Source organism: Zerene cesonia, chromosome 6 (assembly GCF_012273895.1).
Source record: "Zerene cesonia ecotype Mississippi chromosome 6, Zerene_cesonia_1.1, whole genome shotgun sequence".
NCBI lineage: Eukaryota > Metazoa > Arthropoda > Insecta > Lepidoptera > Pieridae > Zerene > Zerene cesonia.
This window is the reverse complement of record NC_052107.1, coordinates 2853171-2877004: the sequence shown is the minus strand read 5'-3', so window position 1 is coordinate 2877004 and position 23834 is coordinate 2853171. Positions and strand designations below refer to the sequence as shown.

The 23834-nt window shown below is 34.2% G+C and overlaps 5 protein-coding genes across 5 annotated transcripts in view; 3 read left to right on the top strand and 2 right to left on the bottom strand.

The window, feature by feature from the left end:
• The window catches only part of LOC119840584 (histone-lysine N-methyltransferase 2C-like), a 38179-nt gene extending 36340 nt beyond the window's left edge, over positions 1–1839 (bottom strand). The window contains exons 1-4 of the mRNA XM_038367271.1: positions 1695–1839; positions 1474–1561; positions 1080–1284; positions 627–764 (exon numbers count right to left, since the gene is read on the bottom strand). Coding sequence (XP_038223199.1) covers positions 627–764; positions 1080–1284; positions 1474–1561 — 431 coding nt within the window. The 5' untranslated portion in view covers positions 1695–1839. The remainder of the gene's footprint in view (positions 1–626; positions 765–1079; positions 1285–1473; positions 1562–1694) is intronic.
• A 1165-nt stretch (positions 1840–3004) lies between these two features.
• On the top strand, positions 3005–4891 carry LOC119840356 (peroxiredoxin-2). The gene is made up of 4 exons (XM_038366939.1): positions 3005–3296; positions 3385–3502; positions 3592–3997; positions 4206–4891. The coding sequence occupies exons 1-4, from the start codon at positions 3134–3136 to the stop codon at positions 4260–4262; spliced, it is 744 nt and encodes a 247-aa protein (XP_038222867.1). The 5' UTR covers positions 3005–3133; the 3' UTR covers positions 4263–4891.
• Positions 4892–6377: 1486 nt separating this feature from the next.
• Positions 6378–7120, top strand: LOC119840497 (rhodanese domain-containing protein CG4456-like). Its single transcript, XM_038367135.1, has 3 exons — positions 6378–6604; positions 6701–6863; positions 7051–7120. The coding sequence occupies exons 1-3, from the start codon at positions 6466–6468 to the stop codon at positions 7100–7102; spliced, it is 354 nt and encodes a 117-aa protein (XP_038223063.1). The 5' UTR covers positions 6378–6465; the 3' UTR covers positions 7103–7120.
• Positions 7121–8578, bottom strand: LOC119840496 (rhodanese domain-containing protein CG4456-like). Its single transcript, XM_038367134.1, has 4 exons — positions 8199–8578; positions 7864–8061; positions 7615–7777; positions 7121–7334 (listed from the first exon to the last, which is right to left on the bottom strand). Exons 1-4 carry the CDS (start codon positions 8302–8304, stop codon positions 7283–7285), a joined length of 519 nt encoding a protein of 172 aa, XP_038223062.1. The 5' UTR covers positions 8305–8578; the 3' UTR covers positions 7121–7282.
• A 97-nt stretch (positions 8579–8675) lies between these two features.
• Positions 8676–22689, top strand: LOC119840457 (angiomotin-like). Its single transcript, XM_038367082.1, has 15 exons — positions 8676–9079; positions 9764–9930; positions 10550–10704; positions 11009–11216; positions 11465–11691; positions 12154–12334; positions 13797–13946; positions 14366–14474; positions 14822–14967; positions 15347–15486; positions 16121–16339; positions 16880–17014; positions 17359–17468; positions 18841–18963; positions 20483–22689. The coding sequence occupies exons 1-15, from the start codon at positions 9007–9009 to the stop codon at positions 20770–20772; spliced, it is 2433 nt and encodes an 810-aa protein (XP_038223010.1). The 5' UTR covers positions 8676–9006; the 3' UTR covers positions 20773–22689.
• Positions 22690–23834: the final 1145 nt, after the last annotated feature.

Sequence of the window (23834 nt, the reverse complement as noted above, 5' to 3'; positions counted from 1 at the left end):
TATATCCCCAAATCATTCTTTGAGTTTTCCCATGCTTTATATATGTGGGCTATTCCAGCGTCAGTGGTCGAGCGTCCCTTTGTGAAACCGAACTGTCTGGCATGCAGTAAACCATTTGAAGCGAATTGACTACACAATTGATTTAATATTAACTTTTCTAAGACTACTTAAAGTTGGTAAAATAGAGATAGGTCTATAATTATTACAGTCTTCTTGGTCACCACTTTTAAATAAAGGGACGACTTCGCTAAACTTAATTAGATCAGGGAATGTACCACAGCCACACCATGTGTTAAATATTAATGCCAAATGGTTTGCAATATTTTCAATTAAGCTAAGAATTAGAACTATAAAATATGCTTTTATGATATAGTGTACTAATAAGTCTCTTATTCTTAGTTGTTTATATCATTTAAGAATGTTCCTTGGTTTTGTGTACTACATTTTTTTTTCCCACAGTAAGATTATGTCATGAAATTATTTTATTGTCACCTATCTTTGATAAGTAGAAAGTTTGAATTAAATATGTTTGTAAAAAATGGGTCAAAACAGAGTCTTTTTAAGTTGTTACATACAAACATATTTATTTTATATTTTTAAGAACACATAAAAATAGCAAATCATACCATTTTTCTGGCGTGTAAGGTGGCTCTTCTGGGGCTGGCATAGTAAAATCATCATCTTCAATCATATCATCAAGTGCATCATCTCTACTAGTGCGGTGTCGTTTAGCACCTCTTAATGTACCAGCATTACCTCTATATCTAAAGAAACAATATAAACAAATTGAGTTTGATGAATATTACTTTCTTAACCAATATTTATAGCTATTTCGTTTCACGTTAATTTGTTTAAAATGGCTGATTTACAAGTATATGTTTAGTTTTTAATCATGCACACTTCTCATAAATACGTAACAAGCAATACAAAAACTTTGAATTATATAATTTTTTTATTATTAACCTTTTTGTCACATTGTATAAAAATTCAGCTTTTAAAGCCTGTAGCTTATCTATATTGACAAAAATCAATCATCATATACTCATAGTCATAATTTGCCATATAAACTATGTAATTACCTCCTAACAATTTTGCCCTCTTTCGCCAATTTGACTCCCTCCTTCCGGGGTCTACCTGGTCCCCGACGTGATGTAAAGAATGGGCGTGTGTATGTTTGATGAAAAAATGCAGTTTGAGAAACTGCAGCATGAGGGGACGCTGGCTCTTCTCCTCTTGGAGATGATGCACATGATGTAGGCGTTGACGCTGGTCCTGCATAAAAATCTGTAGAATTTTGCGACAAAAAGAGGAAAAAAAAGGAATAAATAACGATAAATAAAAATAAAAATAGCAACCGTAAATAAATACTGAAGCAAAATCATTAGCAAAATTCACATCGCTGAAAAACTGTATTGGTACATTTTTTCGGTGTTAGCGTCTCGTATACTACAGCAATACTTTGAATGCCTTTACCTGAAGAGGGCTGAGCTTCACATTCTTCATCGGACCCATCGTCGGCTAATGAGTCCACATCCAACACTCCTTCGTCTGGTACGTCCATCTGAAATTTCCATTCACTTTGAAGACGCGTAGAATATTCCAATTGTTCTTCAAAATTGAAAACTTTAAACCAAACACTAATGTAATCTGACCGCCATAATGATCGACGACTGGAACTTTAACTAAAAACTTACCGCAAGTCCTTGCGATGGACTTGTAAAAAACCAAACTCACGGAAACACTTTAATAATTGATTTAGAATACATTTCTTTTACGATTTAAAATAATAACAATGAAAAAGCATCAAACTCCGAAAAAAGTACAACACTCACTTGCGATTGCAAGTGCAAACGGAAGTAGTGATGGGACATCTGATAAATTATAATTAAAATCGATAACCGGTTTTTTTATTTATTTTGTCCCTTAAAAAATAACTCAGAAAAATATGACACTCAAAACTGAATTAATGGTAAAAACTACTATGAATATTTTTTTATTTTAACCCTGTTCTCTGACTTGCATGAAAACGTTCATTATACAATGTACTTCTCTTTGACCTATATCATATCACTGATGAAATTATACATAATTTTAAAAAGTTTTTTGATTAAGCTTCATAGATAAAATAATAAAATTGTTATTGAAAACTTATCAAGACAGAATACAGAAACTTACAGGATTTTTTTTAATCCTGTGAGTTTCTGTATTTGTATCCTGCCAGGACCGCTTCAATTGGTTAGCTTTCGCCAGGACGGTCCTTGTTCCCATGTAGTGTATCCTTGTCTGACATGTTGCATCTCAATGACTAATTGATTTATATAGAAATGGTAAAAATACGTATTTTATTTGTGTAACTTAAACCAACAATTGTGTTTTTAGGGAAACCATATATTTTGTTCATCAAAAACATTTTTAACTCGCGACGCAAATCAATAGGGTGTTATAAGTTAAACTAACATTTTTTATTTTAAGTCTGTGTATGGTATCATAGCGCCCGAACGGTTGAACTGATTTTGATGATAATTTTTATTCGAAGGTTTGGGCATCCGAGCCCCATTTAAATTTGGAAGAGTTCTGAGAATTTGAAGGCGTTTCAGTTTTTATGTGAAAAATAATTATTCGTACAAAGAATTTCTGCGCACTCATAAGCATCTTTTAATTTTATTGTAACATATACTTGATGCATATACCTATGTTATTTTTTATTATCACATACATTACATACATTAATATAAATAGCATAGCATTTCTATTCTATGTATCAAGACATTTACACGCTCATCTTTCAAGTGATTTGTCAAATATTTAGTTTGGTCATGGGCACATCATTATAAAGAGACACACTATTGCCGGGAGCCGAGCCCACGCACTTGGATCGGGTTTTGCGCCATAGTGCACAGTCTTCACAGAGTACTTGTCTATGTCATATTAATCTGTGGTCCGTATTATTATACTACTCTTTATCTGTGGTTATCACCGTTCCCGTTCACCACAAAGTGGTGGTTACTTGTCAGTTGTCAGTTAGCACATATCATTGATGTTTATGTGTCTGTTCTTATTTTGTTAACGTGTCGATTTTCGATAACTCGTTTTATTGATAAGATTAACCATAATTTTAAAAATAATTTCTAAAATGAAATTGTTAGAAATAGCAGTCATATTTCTAATATACTTTACTTCCAGAAGTTTTTCAACCCTCTTTGAATCAGATTCGTGCTATTCCTTCGGTAGCGGCAATGTTTTTCCCGGCGGCGCCAGAAGAATTGATCATAAATTGCAATTTACCAAAGCAATGAGTAAGTTCCACAGTTACACATACAGAAAATATAAATCTTTGTTTCACTGTATTCATAAATTGTACAAATTTATATGATTAATTTTTAGTTTCAAAACCGGCTCCTGAGTGGGAGGCAACTGCTGTTGTTAATGGAGAAATCACGCAACTATCTCTATCAAGCTTTAAAGGAAAATATTTAGTGTTTTTCTTCTATCCCTTGGACTTGTAAGTAGCTGCATTATAAAAACCAATTAATAAAAATATTTTCCTATTCAAACCATCTTTATCTTTCTAAATTTATTTAAATATTTCAGTACATTTGTATGTCCAACGGAAATTTTGGCATTTTCCGAAAGAGTTGAAGAATTCAGAAAAATAAATACAGAAGTAGTTGCCTGTTCTGTGGACTCCCATTTCACTCATTTAGCTTGGATTAATACTCCAAGAAAGGAGGGAGGTCTTGGTAAAATTAACATCCCACTTTTGAGTGACTTGACTCACACAATAGCTAAAGACTATGGAGTATATTTGGAAGATTTAGGACACACATTGAGAGGACTCTTTATCATTGATGACAAAGGAATATTAAGACAGATTACAATGAATGACTTGCCTGTGGGTAGATCAGTTGATGAAACTTTAAGATTAGTACAAGCATTCCAGTATACGGATAATCATGGAGAGGTGTGCCCTGCTGGTTGGAGGCCAGGACAAGATACTGTAAGTAGAATTACTTCAAATGTGTTCCTCGATTGTAATAAATGGCTTTTTAATATTTTAATAGAATTAAAAGTTAAATAAAAGACAAATAGAATCAAATTGTTTTGGTGAAGTTATTAATATGTGATATAAATATAGTCTTCACATAATTTTCTGATTAAAGTGTGAGTTGATTTATATGATTTGTTAATTATTGTATCTTTTTCAGATCATTCCCAATCCAGACGAAAAGAAGAAGTACTTTGAGAAGGTGTCTAAAAATTAAGTTTTATTTTTTATAAATAGCTATTGTGCATTCCAAACCCTGGTCAGTAAGGTCAAAAACTGCATTTAACAAAAACATCAAAATAATATATAATTTTATATGCTCAATTTCATGATTTATATAGGAAATTATAAACAATTTTTACTGAATATTTGTATTAATAGATATCAACAAAAATATAGTTTATTTAAATATACATAAAAAATACATCAAATTTATTTTTTAACTAATCTGTTACTTTTCATAATATAATATATACTCATAGGATATTGATAATCACAAAAACTTATGAATAAGACACATTTTACAAATGTAGAGCACAATTTATTAATAATACCTTATTTATATAAGACAATATGTCTTGAAAAAATAAACATAATAAACAAAATATTGGAGTAGTTTGTTGGAAAATATTTTACTTATTTATTATTAAACTTACTCAAATTAAGCTATATAAATTATAATTTGTTATATGGAGTATATATTTTTATGATGCTCAAATAACATGGAGATTATCATAATTTTTTATTGTAATACATTCTTGTAAAGTACATTTTGTAACGATAAACATCACCAATAGTTAAAGTAAGACTGGCTTTTTTTATTAAATTTTTTATTTTTTTAACTCACATGTTTTTTCTTTATTTTAGTTTCCTTTATCGCCTTATCATATTAAAATAATACTTACCATCAAAATGGAGTTATCCAATACTTAGAACATACTTTTTGAAAAACAGTAATGTATAACCAAATAGCTCATCTATCAGGGAAAAGATCAATCCTACTAATATTATAAACGCGAAAGTTTGTAACTATGGATGGATGTATGTATGTATGTATGGATGTTTGTTACTTTCACGCAAAAATAACTGAACCAATTGCAATGAAAGTCGATACGTAGACAGCTGGAAAACTGGAATAACACAGGCAACTTTAAATCCCGATATTCGTACGACATACAGACTTACGAGGGTAGAAACAGCGGGGCGCGGCTAGTAAGGGATATAAAGGTCAATACTATAATTTCACTTTGTTTGCTAGAATAATGTTTAAAGCATATTATATATGTATAGTTATCCCTACTAAAATTATATATGCGAAAGTAACTCTGTCTGTGTTACACTTTCGCGCCTAAACCACTGTTTCACCCGCATAAGTCCGTATCCCGTAGGAATATCGGGATAAAAAGTTGCCTATATGTTATTCCAGTTGTCCATCTATCTATGTACCAAATTTCATTGCAATCGGTTCCATAGTATTTGCGTGAAAGAGCAACAAACACACACACATCCTTACAAACTTTCGCATTTATAATATTAAGTAGGATAGTAGGATAGTACTAGTAGGAAGTAGGATATCTAAACCATTTGTCATCATTAAAATTTTACATCGAAACTAATTCAGATTTCGGTGCTGTGGTTGTCTGCAGTGTAACCAGAAGTGATATTAAAATTTTAAAAATTAAAAGTACGCGCTAAAACTTTTCATGACTTCTAGAGTCTACTTCCTTTTGAACAACTTCAAGTCAGTATTGTTTATTTATAAAATTGTAAGTAATTGAAAAATTGGCAACAGTCTTAGGTGTTTCAATTTACCTAAACTAACTAAATCTATAATATGGAAATCGAAATTCGATTGCATTATAGCGAATCCCTGTCCACACGACACAAGTCCCAAACTTGTTTGCATACTCTCATGTGTTTGCGCAAACTGCACGTAGACGGGAAGTTTGAGGTATTTAGAAGCTTGCGCGAAAGTAAGTGTTAATTTGTATTTCGATTTTCGCATTAAAAAGTAATGACGCATAATTGTTTTGCGCAAAACTGCTGCTGTGCATGTTCAAACGATTTTTTTTTAATTTTAAATTTACTTATACCGAGCCGGACAATAGGATTTGTATATTTGGGTGGTCGTCTTAATCTGTTCTTTCTTAAAGTATAACTACACATTTATCACTGGTCTTAAAAATGAGGTGTTGTTTTTTGAATTTTTTCTTTAATGTTAATAAGCTATTTATTGATATAATATAATTGATGAGATATGATATAATTTATTAATATAGATAATAAAAAATGTTGTATAATCTATTTTTTAAAAGTAATTTGTAAATTGTCATATGTCAGATCAAACCTCTACTTTTGTTTGTTATGAACTTACGACTTGTGATTTTTAACGATAAAATTATATTATTAATATTATTATAATGGTAGACCCAGTTAGAGTTGTTAGTTACGAAGATATGTTAAAAGTTATTTATCAACCAGAGAAAGTAATAATCGATGTTCGTAATCCAGATGAAATTGAATCTACTGGAAAAATCCCATCGAGTATAAATATACCATGTAAGACCTAATAAAAAGTAATTTATTGTTTGAAGTTGGTATTATTAGGGTAAGTAAATTAAGTATATATAATTACAATAAAACCGTTTTATGTAGTGAATACCATGCAAGATGCACTCACTATGATGTCTGAAGAGGAATTCAAAAAACAATATCAGCGGCCTAAACCGTCTCCATCAGATGAGCTAATTTTTTATTGCCGCTCTGGCCAGCGCTCTTCCGAAGCATTAAACAGGGCAATAAAATTAGGGTATTCAAAGTAAGTTCTTTCATCTTTGTATTAAGTCCATATTAAAATTGATCAAAACATAAATTAAAATGTATGGTATAGGGAGTATAGTATTATGTCATCTGTGGTAAAGGTATTATTAAATATAATATAGAATTAATATAATATAGTTTAACTCTCTGTATCAACAACTTTTTTATATTTTGATGTTTTTCAGATCTAAAACCTATTTGGGCAGCTGGAATGACTGGTCAAGCAGGCAGAAATAAAATTCTCGGAGTATTTAATGATCTTTTATTGATTAAAACCTAAGTTGTTTTAACATTGATTATACATTTATTTACCACATTATTACAGGGAGATAGATATATATCTGTCTATACATAATATACAATTATAATTTTATTTTAACACCAATGTTTTTTACATTATGACAGATTTAGAACCATTTATTGTGTTTTGTGAGCCCAATCTGTCCAACTTCCGAGATAATTCTTGACACTGAAATTAACATTTATAACAATAATCAATTAACCTTAATAAATCTTTTATAGATATGTGTACTACCCCATATTATATTATACAAGATTTGTATATTCTTTGAGATTAATTGCTGGCATGCACTGAGACAGCTAAGCAAAAATCAACTGAACAAAGACTGAACAAAGCAGTAACAAAACAGAAAAAAAAACTGTTGGTTTAATATTTCTAGGCAAGGATTAACGAGTCTATGAAATTGTAATCATACATCACACAGGATAATCACATGGCCATTACTTACTTTTTATATCCCAAGTTAATAGCATTTTGCTGAGCCATACCGGACCTCTTGCCAATCATACAATAAAAAATGATTTCTGTGTTCTCAGAGGGTTTCTGCCTTTTGAATACTTTTGCAAATTCATCATCAGACATAGTGCTTAATGCAGGAGTCACACTTCCTACTATGAAGAGAAAATTTGATAAAATATAAGAATCATAAAACGCTCATTACAAAGTTCACATAGAAATACTATATGTAATTGCTTACAGGGTATATTCACACTGTTAGGAATGCTTCCATACTCTTTGACTTCATCAGGTTCCCTGACATCAATAATATAAACATTATCATTAGAAGTTGCCTTTTTAACATGTTCAAAATCTACAGTCACATCTTCAATTTTAGATTTTTCTGAATATGAGCGATGAAGGCATAAATCTAATTTATTAAGAGAACCATTGACACCTGAAACGTGTTAAATATATAAAAAGTACAATTTATAGCAGCAACCAAAATCATGGTAAAACAAAAGCGACTGCCGTTCTCAACTAGTTGGAAGTTCTAAATAGTTAAAAAAAAAGAAAGCTAAGAAAAATACACACGTATTACAGATGCTTTGTACGAGTACGAAAGTATATTATGATTGGCAGTCAGTGTAATTAATTTATAAGATGCAAACATTTGACGATAAAGGCAACGTCCCAACATTTTTATTAGAATGAGAAAGATTTTGTAATTTTTTGTGCTATGTAAAAGTACTTGACAGTAGACAGCAGATATGTTTGCTATAATAATAAATCAATTTAGGAAATTCACGGTAATTTTCATCAAACAGAATATTAAACAATATCAAACTCAAAGTAGTCTGTGATCCAAAACTATCAGCAGCTCTTTTTGCTGGTTTAAATTCAAGGAGTTTTTTACATAAAACTCTTGACTTTGACACTTCGAAAATCACTTAAAGTAATTGTTGCTATCATCGAAAAGATAGAACTCTACATATTGCTTGTATCTAGGTCTGTCTCTAATAGTAGAAACCAAAAAAAAAAAAGAACATGACTGATGACATTTGAGGAATTTATTACTTGTCAATTTCTGTATTTTTATTTTTTAGTTGATATTTCATCAATCTTTTTATAATCAAAAAATTAAACAGTTACATATTTTTGACTCATTTAGCATTATAATGTAAGATGTTATAGAGTTGTGTCATATTGAATCAAGTATTATGTTAAGTGATCGTAATATAATCGCGTTCATGGCGTACTCTTACGAAAGTGCATAATTGGAAATTGTTAAAACATTTACAAATATACTGAGCATAAGTATGTCCTTGCAAATGCAAAAATTGCAGGGTACAATTTAACTACACATCTAAGGGTGTACAGAGCATTAGAAAGCTCGGCAAACATGGGTTCCATGCGACCATCAGGACGATTTTTATCGTTCGCCAACAACATGCAAAGATCACAGAAGCAATCTGGTGAGTAAATTAAATAATATTGTAAAAATTAAAGAGATTGGAAAAAAATAATTAAAAAAAAGATTATTGTAATTAATCAAATTCATTATCCAACACATTCAAAAATCCTATACAAATATCTAGGTCTGGTCTATTGACCTCAAATTAATCCTTCGTTTATTTTAATCACAATCTTAATAAAACTATTATAATCGGAATCGTTTATCATCTATCTTAAAATAATAAAAACGGAATTGATGAGTTAAGGTGTGTGTATAAGTAGGGTCATGTATCAAAATTTGTTTGGGAGCCCACAGGAAGAGATCAGGGGTTCAGTATGCTTGATACTGCTTATAAGCCAGTAGCAGGATCCCTGTCTCTTTTGCTACAGTATAAGGTGCCTATAAATATCCTTTGTATTAAAATAGGTATACTATTATGACTTAATTATTTACAACATATAAAAGCACAAAACTGCATATCTTAAACATAGTTAATATTCTCTAGATTTAACTGTTACACAAGTAATATATGTATGAAACATCATACTTAATCAGGCTTCATGAATATGCATTCTGCAAATATTTTAAAGGTCTTAACTAATTAACCAATGACTGTATTTTACTAATGACAATATTTATATAAAGAATAATATACATATTGATAAATCAAAGCTGCAAACTTAATATTGTTTATTTATAACAGTGCCAAACAATTTTCCACAAAGTTTATCGGGCAGTGAGACAGATGTGTCTACTTCTAATGAGAACTTATCTAGAGAAGAGAGATATGTGGTTAGACATACAGCAAGGGTTGAACCTCAAGGGCAAGAAAATCATAGCCAAAACAATAACAATAGGAATTCCTTAAAGGTATTTATTTATTGACTATCTATACTAATAAAAAATAAACAACAGATTTTAATTAAAATCAGCAATATAGCAATAAAAAAATCTCTGGTGAATATTTCTATCATCGGACTAATGGATTAATGATTAAATTGATTGAACATGTATTTATAAATAATTAATATGAATTAAAATGATTATTTTGATTAATTGAACATGTATGATTGAACATTAATAAAAGTATTAATATACAGCTCTCTGTAATTTGTAGCAGCCTGGGGTGTGTCATATATGTTTTCACATTTATATGATAATGGTATGCAACTTTCACTTAAGGAATGCATGTCCTTATCCTCAATTATAGTAGCTTTCATATAAAGTTAATTATTGTGAATGTCCATTTCAAGATTACAAAAAAATATAATGATCAGGAATTTATCTATACTAATATTATAAGCCTGCAGAGCTTGTGTGTTTGAACTGCAGGTCCGATTTGAAATTCTTTCAGTGTTTAAATAGCCCATTTACTGAGGAAGGTTATAGGCTATATATGTACCACAGGCAAAGCCAGGGCGGACCGCTAGTACATAATAAATTTCATCATAATGTTCATTCCTACATGTTCATATTTATGTTTTATTAGGATAGTGTTTCTGGAAGCAACCGTAACTCCTTGAAGGATTCTGTTGGTGGAAGTAACAGCAATCGAAGTTCCTTAGATGTGTCTTCCTCATCTTACAATACACTTATAATTCATAATCAAGACGATTCTTGGTCATCTAGACCAACACCGATTCGGTAATACTTTTATTTTATTTAATGCAGAATTGTTAAGTTTGCTTACTTTTAACCAACTTCAGTTAAGCTCTCAATTACTGTATTTATTTTTATTTGAGTTTTATAGCAAAGAAAATTCAGGAAAAATTTCAGCAGAAAAGCGCGAAAATAATTTTTCACATACAGCCATCTCGTGGCGCAACGGAGTTCGCCGGTTTTACTAGTTTCTTATAGATTGGCAGTAATATAACCAAGTGCCAGGGGCAATTCTAAATATTTTTAAGAATTAATTGTACAATGTACATTCATAATTTCATCTTTATAGAGAACACGAACGAACTAATAGTGAAGTGAAACATTCGAACACACAATCCTCACCATATCATACTCTCAAAAAAAATGATGGCACTAAGAAGCCTAGTGGTATACCTTTACCGAAGATACATAAGCAGCAAGAGGTGACTACCAGTGCTAATTATATTGACATTGGAGGACAAAGAATTTACACCAGCCCTCCTGATCATGGTGTTCAGGTATTTGGCATTTTTTTTTTCAACTAAAACATGCTACCTTATTTATCAGATTGTCTGTAAAATATCACTATGTCCAAGTAGCAAGTCGTGAGGTGCATTGTTGATTTTTTATCAAAGTCCCCCCTTCTATTTCCTATCCTAACTAATATAATAAAATATGTGAAAGTTTGTGAAGATATTTGTTCAACTTCTTCATGCAAATGCAAGATTTTGTTCGAAATTTGATTTTTTGTATACGAAAATTGCAGGAAATAACGGAAATCCCAGACGACTTCCTAAACCAATCGTCAGTTCTAAAGCACTTGGCGAAGGAAGTTGCCCAATCGCCTACTCCCCGCGGGACCACGCCCCCCGCCTCGCCGCACTCCCCGCGGGCTCCCGCTAAGTCCAGGGAGGAACGGATAAAGGGCAAAGCTAAGGCCAAGCTCAGTAAGGAGAAATTAAATTTGTCCAGATCGCAACCGGATTTGACTAGGTGTGTGTGCTAAGTCTGCTTATATGAGATGATTTGACAACGTTCTATATAGTATTGTAATAGCTATAGAAAATATAATGGATATATGAGATTTTATTTATCTATATGATTTTCTATTAGCTTGAGATCATAATGACAGAACCTTATGATTTTTACTTAGAATGTTTGTGTTTCAACTGTTAATCTGACAATATTCATTCATTTAATACATAATTAACTTTTTACCTTTCTTCACATCTTTACCTAATCTATATATATAAAATTCTCGTGTCACAGTTTTCGTTGCCATACTCCTCCGAAACGGCTTGACCGATTCCTCTGAAATTTGGTAAGCATATTGGGTAGGTATGAGAATCGGCTAACATCTATTTTTTATCCCGATATTCCTACGGGATACGGACTTACGCGGGTGAAACCGCGGGGCGCAGCTAGTTTACTATATTTATCTCACAATCATTACAGTGTGGGTGTACGCGCAGTACCCGGAGGCTCAGAGTCCAGCGGCTGGTGCAGCGGTGGAGAGGGTTCGGTGGAAGAAGCAGATGATGCCTTCACGGCTGTGCTTGATGCACTGGCTGCGGAGAACCACCAGTTGAAAAGGCAGCTGGCCGATGCTTGTGAACGTGTCGCTAAGACTTCTAAGGTGTGTTCATTTAATAAGTAGAAGGATATAAAATGCTTGTTTCATTTAGAATATATATAATAAACAAATAAATAAAAATAAAAAAGTAAGGAGATACACCAAATATTTTATGAAAAAACGTGACTGATTAAGATTGCCTATTTGTTTTTTGTAAATATAAAAACCCATGTGATCTCTAGACTAAAACTATTTTCTAATGAAATTTTTGCAACAGTTATTTTTCGATATTTACTCATCTAATAAGAATATCGAAAATTTATTTGGATTTTATCCATTCAAAAGTGATATTACCGCTTCTAAGATAAAAGTTAAATAAATCAATAGGATTACATTTCTCTAAAAATGTGATAATGATCTCATGATTGCAAAACTAAAAATAATTTGGCTGTTATTGCTCGTGTGATCGTGTGATTCCTCGTACAACTAATTTTGATCGTGAGTAATATTTATTTTGGTTTGTAACTACGTCACGTGAAGTTTGAATGAACAGCTGAGTACATTGCACTTGCGTATCTCGAATTGTGATTCATAACTGTAACCTTGTGCCTTTTTCGAGCTGACCTCGTCGATGTGAACAATACGCGAATCAGTACTTATGAAAATAAGGTTGATAATGCAATTCGATTAAATCGTCAAATTTTGTATCCTAGGCAATTTGGTACACATGAAAATGCTTATAACAAAATTTAGAAAAGAAAACCCCTAATGTTATGGTAACCGAGTTGTGTGTAAATCTGTAATCTCATGCACGATATGTTACACGCATCAGAATTCGCAATTGACCTATAATTCATTATCATATGAATTTTTAATAGCGTAGTTTCTTAGTATATGAATATAAGTTAAATTCTATCGCTATTAAATTCATATAATAAGACATAGAAGATAAAATCAAACAACATCAATTTCCTATCAAACACAAAAATAATCTCGCAAGTCGGTTGAAAATCCACGAAGTTATCTTTAGAGTAACAAAAAAAGGAATATAAAAAATTTGCAGGGACGTAAGGTCTGCAATCGACCATCCGAAATGTCCCTGCAAAAAAAGGAATATAAAGGAATAAACAATCGAATTGAGAACCTCCTCGTTTTTGGAAACTTTTTCATCCGTATATATTTTTTTTAATAATGAAATTCATAAAGTTTAAGAACCGGTTTGTCACTTTTTATGTAAATCTTCGTAGATTATTTAACAGATGGATAAGTTGATCAAAACATTTCAGGAGGCTGTGATATCGATGCTTATTCTCATTAAATTGTTAGCTGTCATAGTGTAATAGTCCATGTAACCCTTAATGTTACATATATAGTCTCAATATAATTAAATTTGTATTATTTTTTTTTTATTTCAATTCATTGGGGCACACCCTGTAAATACCAAGTGGGAACCTATTGCCATTTTATAGTTACTTAAGTATATATGCATAAATAATAATGATGAACATAAACATTTTTCATACAGTTGGAAGAAGAAGTGGAAAAGGTTCGAACAGCTCACGAGGAACTGGTGGGGTCGTGTGAGCGGCGCGAGCGGCTCGAGCGCGCGGCGCGAGTGCGCCTGCAGGCCGACTGCCGCCGCTTGCATGAGCTCAACCGCGCGCTCAAGCATCAGGTACGTGTGGATCGTGATTTATGGGGATTGACTGGGTGGTGTGTGGACAGAGTTTTATGCGGTCTGGCTGGATGAATGTGTTTGTGTGTGGATAAAGCTTTATGCGGTCTGGCTGGATGAATGTGTTTGTGTGTGGATAAAGCTTTATGCGGTCTGGCTGGATGAATGTGTTTGTGTGTGAACAAAGCTTTATAGGAACTAGCAGGATTTAAATTACTTGTTTTTTTCTAACTGCACTAAACACAGTTTTACATGGGGGTTGTAAATTTGTAAAAAGACAAACACTAGTTACTATGGAGATTACTTTTTGCATTATTTTCTTGTTTAAATGAATGGGTGAAGGTACTTCAAAAGGACAGGTCATTATATTTTTATGATTTAAATATTAATATCTTATATTTACCGAATTACCCTTTCAGGTGGAACTGTTGTCACAAGGCGTGCGCACAGATGGCGATAGCAACAGCGACGCGCTGCGGAAAGAATTGCAGAGCAGGGAGATGCTTATTGCACAACTCATAACACAGAGTATGTTTTTATTAAAAGACTATTCTAGTTAACACCTCGAACTTGCAACGTCATAAAATATTTTTTTCATTATTTTCACATTTTAAACCTTCCCTGAACTATTAAGAATGCTTCAAAATAAAAATTATCAAAATCAGATCAGCCATTCTCGAGTTTTAGCGAGACTAACGAACAGCAATTGATTTTCATATGTGTGTGATGAACTATATCATTTTTGATATAGTTTATCCGAAGATAGTACTTTTGACTTGACTTGAAGAAATAAATTTAGTTTAAATATAACTTTTCCTGTATCAAAATAAAATTTATTCTCTAATCGTTATTTTCCATACTATTTTGCGAAACAGACAAAGAGTTGGCATGCGCGAAAGAGCGGCAAGAGATAGAGATGTCGGCGCAGCGGGCGACGCTGCAGGAGCAGCGCACGCACATCGACATACTGGACACCGCGCTCACCAATGCGCAGGCTAACGTCGTGCGCCTGGAGGAGGAGGCGAGCTTTTAATATATATATATTTATTATGGCAATAATATTTTGTTGATAACATAACATGCATGTGGTAATATTTAAGTTACTCACCGATTTCCAATAATTATACAACAATGATATAAAAAAAAATATTTGTATATTTTAAAGAAGCGGGAGATGGAAGAATTAAATTGACGTATTCAACATGGGATGATTTGGTAAAATATTTCAATATTAATTTAAAGAATATGAATCATAGAGGAATACATTTTTTTTAATTTGACAGAAACGTACATAAACATCATCTAATTAGTCTCGAATTCTATAGAAGTAGATAAATATATAACAATTATCCTCTTAAATATTTAAAATATGTTAAGTAATGTAAGTTGTCGCATCGCAGTGCCGGCACGCGAGCGGGTACGTGGAGCGCGTGATGGGGCTGCAGCGCGCGCTGGCGTCGCTGCAGCAGGCGTCCGACCGGCGCGAGCACACCGAGCGCAAGCTGCGCGCGCAGCTCGAGAAGGAGCTGCAGACGCTGCGGTGAGCGCGCGCTCTTCTGCACACTCTAATTCATTTATTTGCAGAATTTTGTTTAGATATGATGGGAAAAGTTATAGAGTAATATTGTTTAGGTTATATTAAACGTGCAATAATTTTTGAATGTCACAAAATTTCAAGTCTCGCTTGTCTACAGATTCACTGAAAAATAAAGAATTTTAATGTAATATGTGATGATGTAATTTTTAATTATTTCTGATTTATGTATTAATTTAAAGTCTAAATTCGTCAACCATGTCAGGAATGTAGCTATAGGATATCTGTCAGTTATCTTCATGCATTTTCAAGTGGAAGTTGTTTCATTTGTTTTCAGTTTCCCAATTTAATCGTTGTACATATAATATGTAGTAAGAACCAGTGAATGAGTTTATGTGAGTGTAGCTATGTATATGTATAATACAACTAGCTGCACGCCCCGGCTTCGCCCGGGTAGTCATTTGCCTTAATTGATATAAAAAACTATCCTATCGTTTAAGTTGGATCAAACTGCATATGGCGTGCAGATTTGATTAAAGCGGGTTTAGTAGTTGAGGGGTCCATCGCGGACGAACAACGTGACACGTAATCCATATTAAGATATTGTGTACAAAGTTATATATATAAATATATTGTGCAGCAAGCGCGAGTGCTCGTGCGGCGGCGCGGGCGGCGCGGGCGGGGCGGGCGGCGCGGGCGGCGCGGGGGGCGCGGGCGAGCAGGCGGAGCTGCGCCGGCAGCTGCGCGAGCGCGACGAGCGGCTGCTGGCGCTGGAGGGCGAGTGCGCCAAGTGGGAGCAGCGCTACCTCGAGGAGGCCGCGCTGCGCCAGGCCGCCGTGTCCGCCGCCTCCATACCCAAGTGAGTGCCACGCGCCGCGCGCGCAAGTGGCGGAGCGAGATGGACTGAGTGCTCGCTCCAATTGTTTTTTTTTTTTTTTATAACATAGTCGGCATGGAGCCGGTGGTTCACCTGATGGTAAGCGCTATCACCGCCTATAAACATTTGGAGAGGCGCAAGGTCGATTGCAGACCTTACGTCCCTACAAATGGCTTCAAATTCGAAAGGGAATAGGATAAGATTGACGAGAGGAATAAAATAATTTCTGGGAAGGGTAAGGAAAAGGATGTGGGTGTCCGGCTCCCCCAATCACCGAACGAAACACAGCACTATGCTATTTCACGCTTGCCTTCTGTGGGGGATTGGTTTGGTTTGGACCATTTCGTGTCGAAGCGTGCTCGACTACAACATATGAAGATGAAATCTTTTATTTAATATTATTAGCTGTGCAGGTTATACCTGCGCTCCCGGTTTCGTGCTCAGACGGGCTTGTAATGTTTCGGTCTTAGAATTATAACAATATTGTCTCATCCATAATTACAAACAATTTAATTATAACAGAGATGCAAAGATAGCGGCATTGGAAAAGACGTCTGCGGAATCGGAGCGGTTGATGGCGGAAGTTCGCAGCGAGAAGATACGGCATATGGACGAACTTCACTCCGCACAGAAGAAAGTGGCCGACCTTGAGAGCAGGTTAGCGATAAAATATATGTATTATTTGTTTGATTTTTGGATACGAATTGCATATTAAGGGTAAGCGAGCGTAACTAAAAAATATATCATTTTAGAGTTAAACATATGTTAAACAGACGCGGTAACGTCTAAATCAATTAAGAAATAAGTGTTTTAAAAATTGACAAGTAAAATTTTGAATTTGGAATAAAAATTGAGAACTAGTTTTCAACGCGAACTGAGTATTCTTTATGGTCCTTTGAATCGGTTTTGATACATAGACCTTAAGTTATGTATCGACACATCATCCAATACAGTTCTCAATTAGTATGTTAGTTATTTGATTATCTGTGTTATTTTTATAGGGTAAAGGAGTTGGAGTCGAAGGTGGCTGAGCGCGACGCAATGATCAAAGTTCTGCAGAAACATACCAGCAGTGCTTCACTGAGGAACAACTCCAGTAGGGAAGAATTAGGTGTGGCTACAATTTATCTCATCCATTAGTCGTCCTATGCAATGAGATATTATTAATTACTAGCTGCGCCCCGCGGTTTCACCCGCGTAAGTCCGTATCCCGTAAGAATATCGGGATAAACTACAAACAGCTACCAGCTGTGTACGTACCAAATTTTATTGCAATCGGTTCAGAAATTTTTGCGTGAAAGAGCAACAAACACACACACATCCTTAAAAACTTTTGCATTTATAATATTAGTAGGATTTATTCTTTTCATATGATACACATTTATTTGTGTGAATAAGTAAAATAACATAGCTGTTTGTGTCCAATTAATCTGTTATTGGCCATATTGAAGCGAGAATCGTCAAAAATTTTATGTTAACTTGTTTATTTGATCTTACCAGAATCGTCGTTTTCTAGCTTCAAGTCGTTAAATTGTGTAGTTTCTTCAACCGGATACACATTTAATGTAATAATAATAATAATAATAATCTGATTTTCAGGGAGTCATTTGTCAAGCGTTACTTGATCAATTTGTTATCAGAATGTTAACGATCAGATTTCATTGTAATCTATTGACAAAATTTCCATTGAGATTGCTCTTCAGCCTTCGGAGGCCCGTTTCCTATTCCCTGCCCTTCCCAGACCATTCCTTCTTTCCAGTCTTCAATCCTTTTCTTATCCATTTCTCCTTAAAATGGGACAGCAATAGCAGAGCCAACCTCTTCGACTGTCCATGGGCGGTGGTGATCGATTATCATTACCCGCTAAACACTGTACCTTCTTCGGACTACCGATTGTACAAACGTTAATGGATCAAAATTCGGTCGCAAATGTCCTTTTACATCAATTTTTATGCAACACTATATAACTATTCGTCATATAGTACGTATAAGGTACGAAATAAATAGGATATTACATAATCTATACTAATATTATAATGAGGTTAAATTTGCGACATTGCAGGGTTAATCTCTAGATCTATTGCACCTACTTGAAAAATTCTTTCACTAATAGAAAGTCACGTTATCCGTGAGTGTCGTGAGCTATTATATAATTTGTATTTGTTTTTTAAAAGCTGTAGTGGCTCAGTGGTGAGAACGTCGGATTTCAAAATCGATTAGTCGGGTTTCGAGACCGGGCGAGCGTGCAGGAAATAAATTGATTTTTCAATTTATCTGCGCATGTAGATAACATCACCACTGCTTAAAACGGTGAAGGAAAACATCGTGAGGAAATCTGCCAACCCGCACTTGGCCAGCGTGGTGGATTATGGCCTGAACCCTCATAGGAGGCCTCTGTCCCAGTAGTGGAAATATATAAGGGCTGATGATGATGATGATGATCATGATTTGTTTTTTATACCACGATATAATCTCAATTCCAGTGGGGCTGTCGTCGGGCGCGTCGTTCTCGAGCGCGGAGGGCGTGAGCGGCGCGGGCGTGTCGGGCGCGCGCTACCGGCACCTCGCGCGCCGCAACTACTCGCCGCACAACGACAACGCGAGCGGTGAGTGCACGCTGCGTACCCTCGGGACGGGTGGGCCGGTTTCGATGCGGTTGCGGTTCATTTGGAAGATAGAGAGAAACGTACTAAAGATACAATTATGTGTACACGTTAATGAAAAACATATTTATAAACAGGAATTTTTAAATACAGAAGAAACTTAAAATTAATTTATGTATTAAATTGCTATACACTCAATACTTTGAGAAACTTTAAGAAACATCTGAAAGCCTTCTTCTCGCGATTCTTAAGCTGTGTAATATAAAAATGGCTGCTGCGACAAATGTCTGTTTAAATATTTTTTCACAAATGAAAGGGCTTGGACTTGTAAAAATCTGTACGCTATGTGAATTTCAAGTTCAAGTTAACCAATTACACAAAATGGGGTCCGGAGATATTTATTTTAATTTAAGATTTTATACAGTAATGCTTACGACGGCAAAGTTGCCCGCTCTAACATTAAAATTATGACATAATTTTTTAACCTACAACTATATAATTCATACAAATATACTACCACTTGAGACTCGTCGCAAAATAAATATTTGAATGCACTAGATCTGTAAAATGTCATTATCTCATCTATTATCTTATACCTTTAAACGAGCGATTCTTGTATATATATATATATATATATATATATATATAATTGGAATCTCGGAATCGGCTCCAACGATTTTCATGAAATTTAGTATACAGGGAGTTACGGGGGCGATAAATCGATCTAGCTAGGATTTTTTTTTTAGAAAATGTCATATTCGTTTTATTCGTGTTTTTTTTTCCTGACATCTATTGGTGAATAATAATACTATTTTGCTTCGTAGATAGCTGGACAACTGAAATAACACATAGGCACTTTTTATACCGATATTCCTACGGGATACGGACTTATGCGGTTTCAACCGCGGGTCACAGCTATTTAGTATTATACTCGTATCATTCTGATGTAACTTTACAATGTAAGAGCGGGCCCATTGCGTGTCGATTATTATGCTGGAGGGACATTTGAGATGGACTGAGTGTTCAAAGTATATCGCAAAACCTATGTAATTAGAAAGGAGTCTTAAGTGAAGCTATATAGAGCGAGAGAGGGGGTATAGACGGCATTAGTGTGCAAGCGAGCCATTTTTAAGTATGTCCCAATAACATATCAGTATGAATATAACTGCAAATGATGTTTTCGCATCTACATATTAGAATCAAAAGCAATATGTACTTGATTAAAAATAAAAACTTCAGAGGTGACACCGGAACGGGACACAGGGATGGAACGAAGTTCCTTTCGATTAATGATTAAAGGATTCTAACTAGTCCATGCGATATAAAAAGACGAAACGAAAATAACTGGTTTGCTTTCCATGAGAGACACAGACAGACATAGTAACACGCGCACGCTGCACTGCATTCAACTATAGCAAAAAGTGTCGTCACAGCATTTGGTCTTAATTTTTTCCGACCAGGTCCCTTTCGCAACGCGCGATGAGGAAATTCGTTTCAATAATGATTGTCTGTTACATAACAGGTTGCGGCTTCGACAGCACGTCGCTCCGCCTGGAGGAGCAGCTGGCGGCGCTCGAGTCGCGGCTGGAGCGGCCGCCCGTGCCCGCCGTGAGTTTCCTGCCGCAGGACGCCGCCCGCCTGCCGTCCACACACTCCACACACTCACCACACTCGACACACTCGACACACTCCACACACTCGACACACTCGTCACACTCGACACATTCGTCACACTCGGCACACTCGCCGCACCCGTCGCACTCGCCCCACTCACACTCCCCGCACTCCTCGCCGCATGCTTCGTATTATTAAGCGATTTGGTCATTGATTAACGATACATGTGCGACATTTTGATAGTATCACCAGCGAATTATGAGAAATGTAATAAAATACGGCGATATTTCCGTCTTTCCCTTTTATCTATCTGAGTCGCTGTTTTTTTTATTCACAATTTTGGTTTCTGTTAATCAAAGTACCTGGTACTGTCAGATAGTTATGTATACATAAACGATTGTCAGTTATGTGAGCGCCTATGCGCTGTGGTCACACTTACTTTCTTAATGGAAAACATTGCTGACCGCCATATCCAAGTGCGCATCTTATTTTTTCGCCACATTTTCGTATATGGCAACTTTTTTGTCGATTTTATGTATCTGTTAAAATTACGGATAAATAGGAAATTGAGTAAATACAAAAGAAAAACAATTCAAAGAGGTTCTCAATTTCTCAAACGTAGCAATTTAGTACCATTTTAGAATTTCGAATGCTACCTTCGCCCCCCTCCCTCCCCAAAGACGTCGTTGACCTAGAATTGTGTTTAGATTAGCAAGAAAAATTAAGAATTTAAGTATTATTTCAGTTTATGGCAAAGGAAAGTTCATCAAACGTGATTAATTGTTAGAAGAAAATGAATATGAAATTATTTTATAACTGTACAATAAAAGATGTACAACATAATATATTTTATGATTAGTTACTTTTAAGACTTGCTGCTATATACACTACTAGCTTAACCGCCCGCGGATTCTGCCGCATGGCCAAAGGGCATTGCCATTAAAATGAGATATTTTAACGCAGTAAAATGTACCCCTTGTCACTCTCTAGCCTTCGTACTACATATATACAGTCACGATCATATCATAAAATTTAATTGTTCGTCATTGCGATGTGAAAGGACAAAAAACACACTTCTTCATGATGTAATAATAAGGTTAAAGATTGAACCTCGAAATAACCAATAAATACCCAACCCACTAATGCTTAGAAGATTTGTGTAGTGTGTGCTATCTAACATAATACACACATTCCATTGAAAAACATCACAACACATTCCTGAAATAGTATTGCAATATTTACAAGCTAAAATATGTACTGTGGTTTTTTAATAATTAATATTAAATGGCTTGCCTGTAGCCTTTAAGTATTAAAATATCTTTAGGAATAAACGTGTCTCGAAAAAGTATACTCAGTGCCTTATCAGGTGCCTCGATATTAATAAACCGGGTGCCAATCAAAAGTTACGTTTAGGAATCTCTAAAATGCATAAGAAATTTGACTCCACTAGTCGTAATGGTATTTAAGTTAGTATATAAATGTAACCCTTTTGTGTTAATTTGTAGGCATTGGTCACAAATATATGCCAAAGTTAGAGTAAGTCTTGTTCGTGTCGCAGCTGTGTTTACATTTAAGAAGTGTGAATAAATAATCGAATGTGTGAAAACGAAATTGTTATTTTTAAATATTTAAACATGGAACTATCATAATTCCACATATTTGTTGCTATTGGAAAGTTCTTAATTTAAAATTCGGGTCTCGTTTAATATTGAGTTTTGTTTTTAAACAACATGTCTGTGGCATTAACATAGCGTTTGTGAAGAGCGGTATTTGGGATAGATTAAGAAATGTTTATTTTCGTATTTATTTTAGGAATAATCAGTAATATAAGTGTTGTACCTTTCTAAGGAGCCTTAGATGGTAAAACTGTTCATTCACAGAACTTTATATACATTTGTTAATTATCTATGTTATCTTTGGTAAAAGATGAATTTTAGATTATACAATTGGCATATATTTACATTGTACAAATTGATGTCTATCCTCATATACAATCCATTCCGAGGCTTAATTTAAGGCTATTTCTTAAGAATGTGTACGCTGACTTATCCTAATATATTTTGTATTCGCTTTATTTTAGATAGAGCATGTTATTGAATAAAAACATGTTTTGTTTGTTGTGGTTTTAATGATTGACCTAATATTTAGTGGCTTTTCAGCTTAATGAGAATAACAATTGCCGGCTCTCAGTTATTACGAAATATATTTTCTAAGCGCTCTCCAGGAAAATATGATTAAAATGTAACAGTTTTGAACCTTTTTGGATATATTTCTAAAACTATTTTAGAATGTGATCCCTGGAGTTATTTGAATGAGTGATTAGCTGTTTAACTATAGATGCTTTGTGTTGTGTGAACAATTTTAACTGCGTGTTTTAATAAATTACAAAATATTCGTGTATATTTTAAATTTCAAAGTAATTCTACAAATTTGTTTTTTTTTTTCAAAATCAAAAGGTACCTAACATCAAAGTTTACATCCTCTTAGTGTAAAATAAGGAGGGGAAATATGGTCTGCTTTAACATATCCAAATATCCAATGGAGAGGTTATTCCACTTTCTATAACGACATGGTCTAGTAACATAACAATTTAACCGTAATTAAAAACTGGAAAGTGGCAACTTGGCTATAAGGACCTTTTAAAAATCATGTTATTTAGAGGTCCATGGGAGCGCCAAATAATAATAAACACATATATTAGTGGTACTTAAACAACTTTTTACAAACACAAGCGTATTTCATCAATATTGACTTTAAATTTTCCAATAATAGAAATAACGATCGGGAAAATTTTATATATTTCTTTAGTTACATGAATTGCAGACTTTTTGGATTGTGTTTTGAAAGGGTGAGTATTATTAAAAAAAATACTTTTTTTTTGCTTTCACTAACGAGTTTGTAATGTGTTAATCTAATAAAATTAAACACTATACATTATAATTTACAAGTTACAACATACAGTATAAAACGTATGCTTTACATCGTTTAATTCAATTCAATACCCTAAACAATTACATCTATTATGCTATTCTGAACATTCATACCGCAGACAATAGTAGCGCTTATGAGGGTTAAATTTGACAATACATAAAGAGCAAAACTGGGTCAAAGTCGTATCAATCTTTTCAAGGTCAAGCTAAAATGGATATATCCTGTGAGAATAAAGGTTGCATAAATCCTATAGCGTGGTCTGTGCTGTTTCCCCGGGTTGAGTAATGTGGGAGCTCGCGCTGGGAACGGGCGTGGTGAAGAAGCGCTTC

What these genes read in the sequence shown, in the direction of transcription:
- LOC119840356 (XM_038366939.1), top strand. Translation starts at nt 3,134, where the DNA reads ATGAAATTGTTAGAAATAGCAGTCATATTTCTAATATACTTTACTTCC. An exon ending in GCAATTTACCAAAGCAATGA is followed by an intron (nt 3,297 to 3,384) that starts GTAAGTTCCACA and finishes ATTAATTTTTAG; the next exon opens with TTTCAAAACCGGCTCCTGAG. An exon ending in TTCTTCTATCCCTTGGACTT is followed by an intron (nt 3,503 to 3,591) that starts GTAAGTAGCTGC and finishes TAAATATTTCAG; the next exon opens with TACATTTGTATGTCCAACGG.
- LOC119840497 (XM_038367135.1), top strand. Translation starts at nt 6,466, where the DNA reads ATGGTAGACCCAGTTAGAGTTGTTAGTTACGAAGATATGTTAAAAGTT. An exon ending in ATCGAGTATAAATATACCAT is followed by an intron (nt 6,605 to 6,700) that starts GTAAGACCTAAT and finishes CGTTTTATGTAG; the next exon opens with TGAATACCATGCAAGATGCA. An exon ending in ATAAAATTAGGGTATTCAAA is followed by an intron (nt 6,864 to 7,050) that starts GTAAGTTCTTTC and finishes GATGTTTTTCAG; the next exon opens with ATCTAAAACCTATTTGGGCA.
- LOC119840496 (XM_038367134.1), bottom strand. Translation starts at nt 8,304, where the DNA reads ATGTTGGGACGTTGCCTTTATCGTCAAATGTTTGCATCTTATAAATTA. An exon ending in GTACAAAGCATCTGTAATAC is followed by an intron (nt 8,062 to 8,198) that starts GTGTGTATTTTT and finishes AACACGTTTCAG; the next exon opens with GTGTCAATGGTTCTCTTAAT. An exon ending in TAACAGTGTGAATATACCCT is followed by an intron (nt 7,778 to 7,863) that starts GTAAGCAATTAC and finishes TTCTCTTCATAG; the next exon opens with TAGGAAGTGTGACTCCTGCA.
- LOC119840457 (XM_038367082.1), top strand. Translation starts at nt 9,007, where the DNA reads ATGGGTTCCATGCGACCATCAGGACGATTTTTATCGTTCGCCAACAAC. An exon ending in CTCCTGATCATGGTGTTCAG is followed by an intron (nt 11,217 to 11,464) that starts GTATTTGGCATT and finishes CGAAAATTGCAG; the next exon opens with GAAATAACGGAAATCCCAGA. An exon ending in CTCCAGTAGGGAAGAATTAG is followed by an intron (nt 17,469 to 18,840) that starts GTGTGGCTACAA and finishes TCTCAATTCCAG; the next exon opens with TGGGGCTGTCGTCGGGCGCG.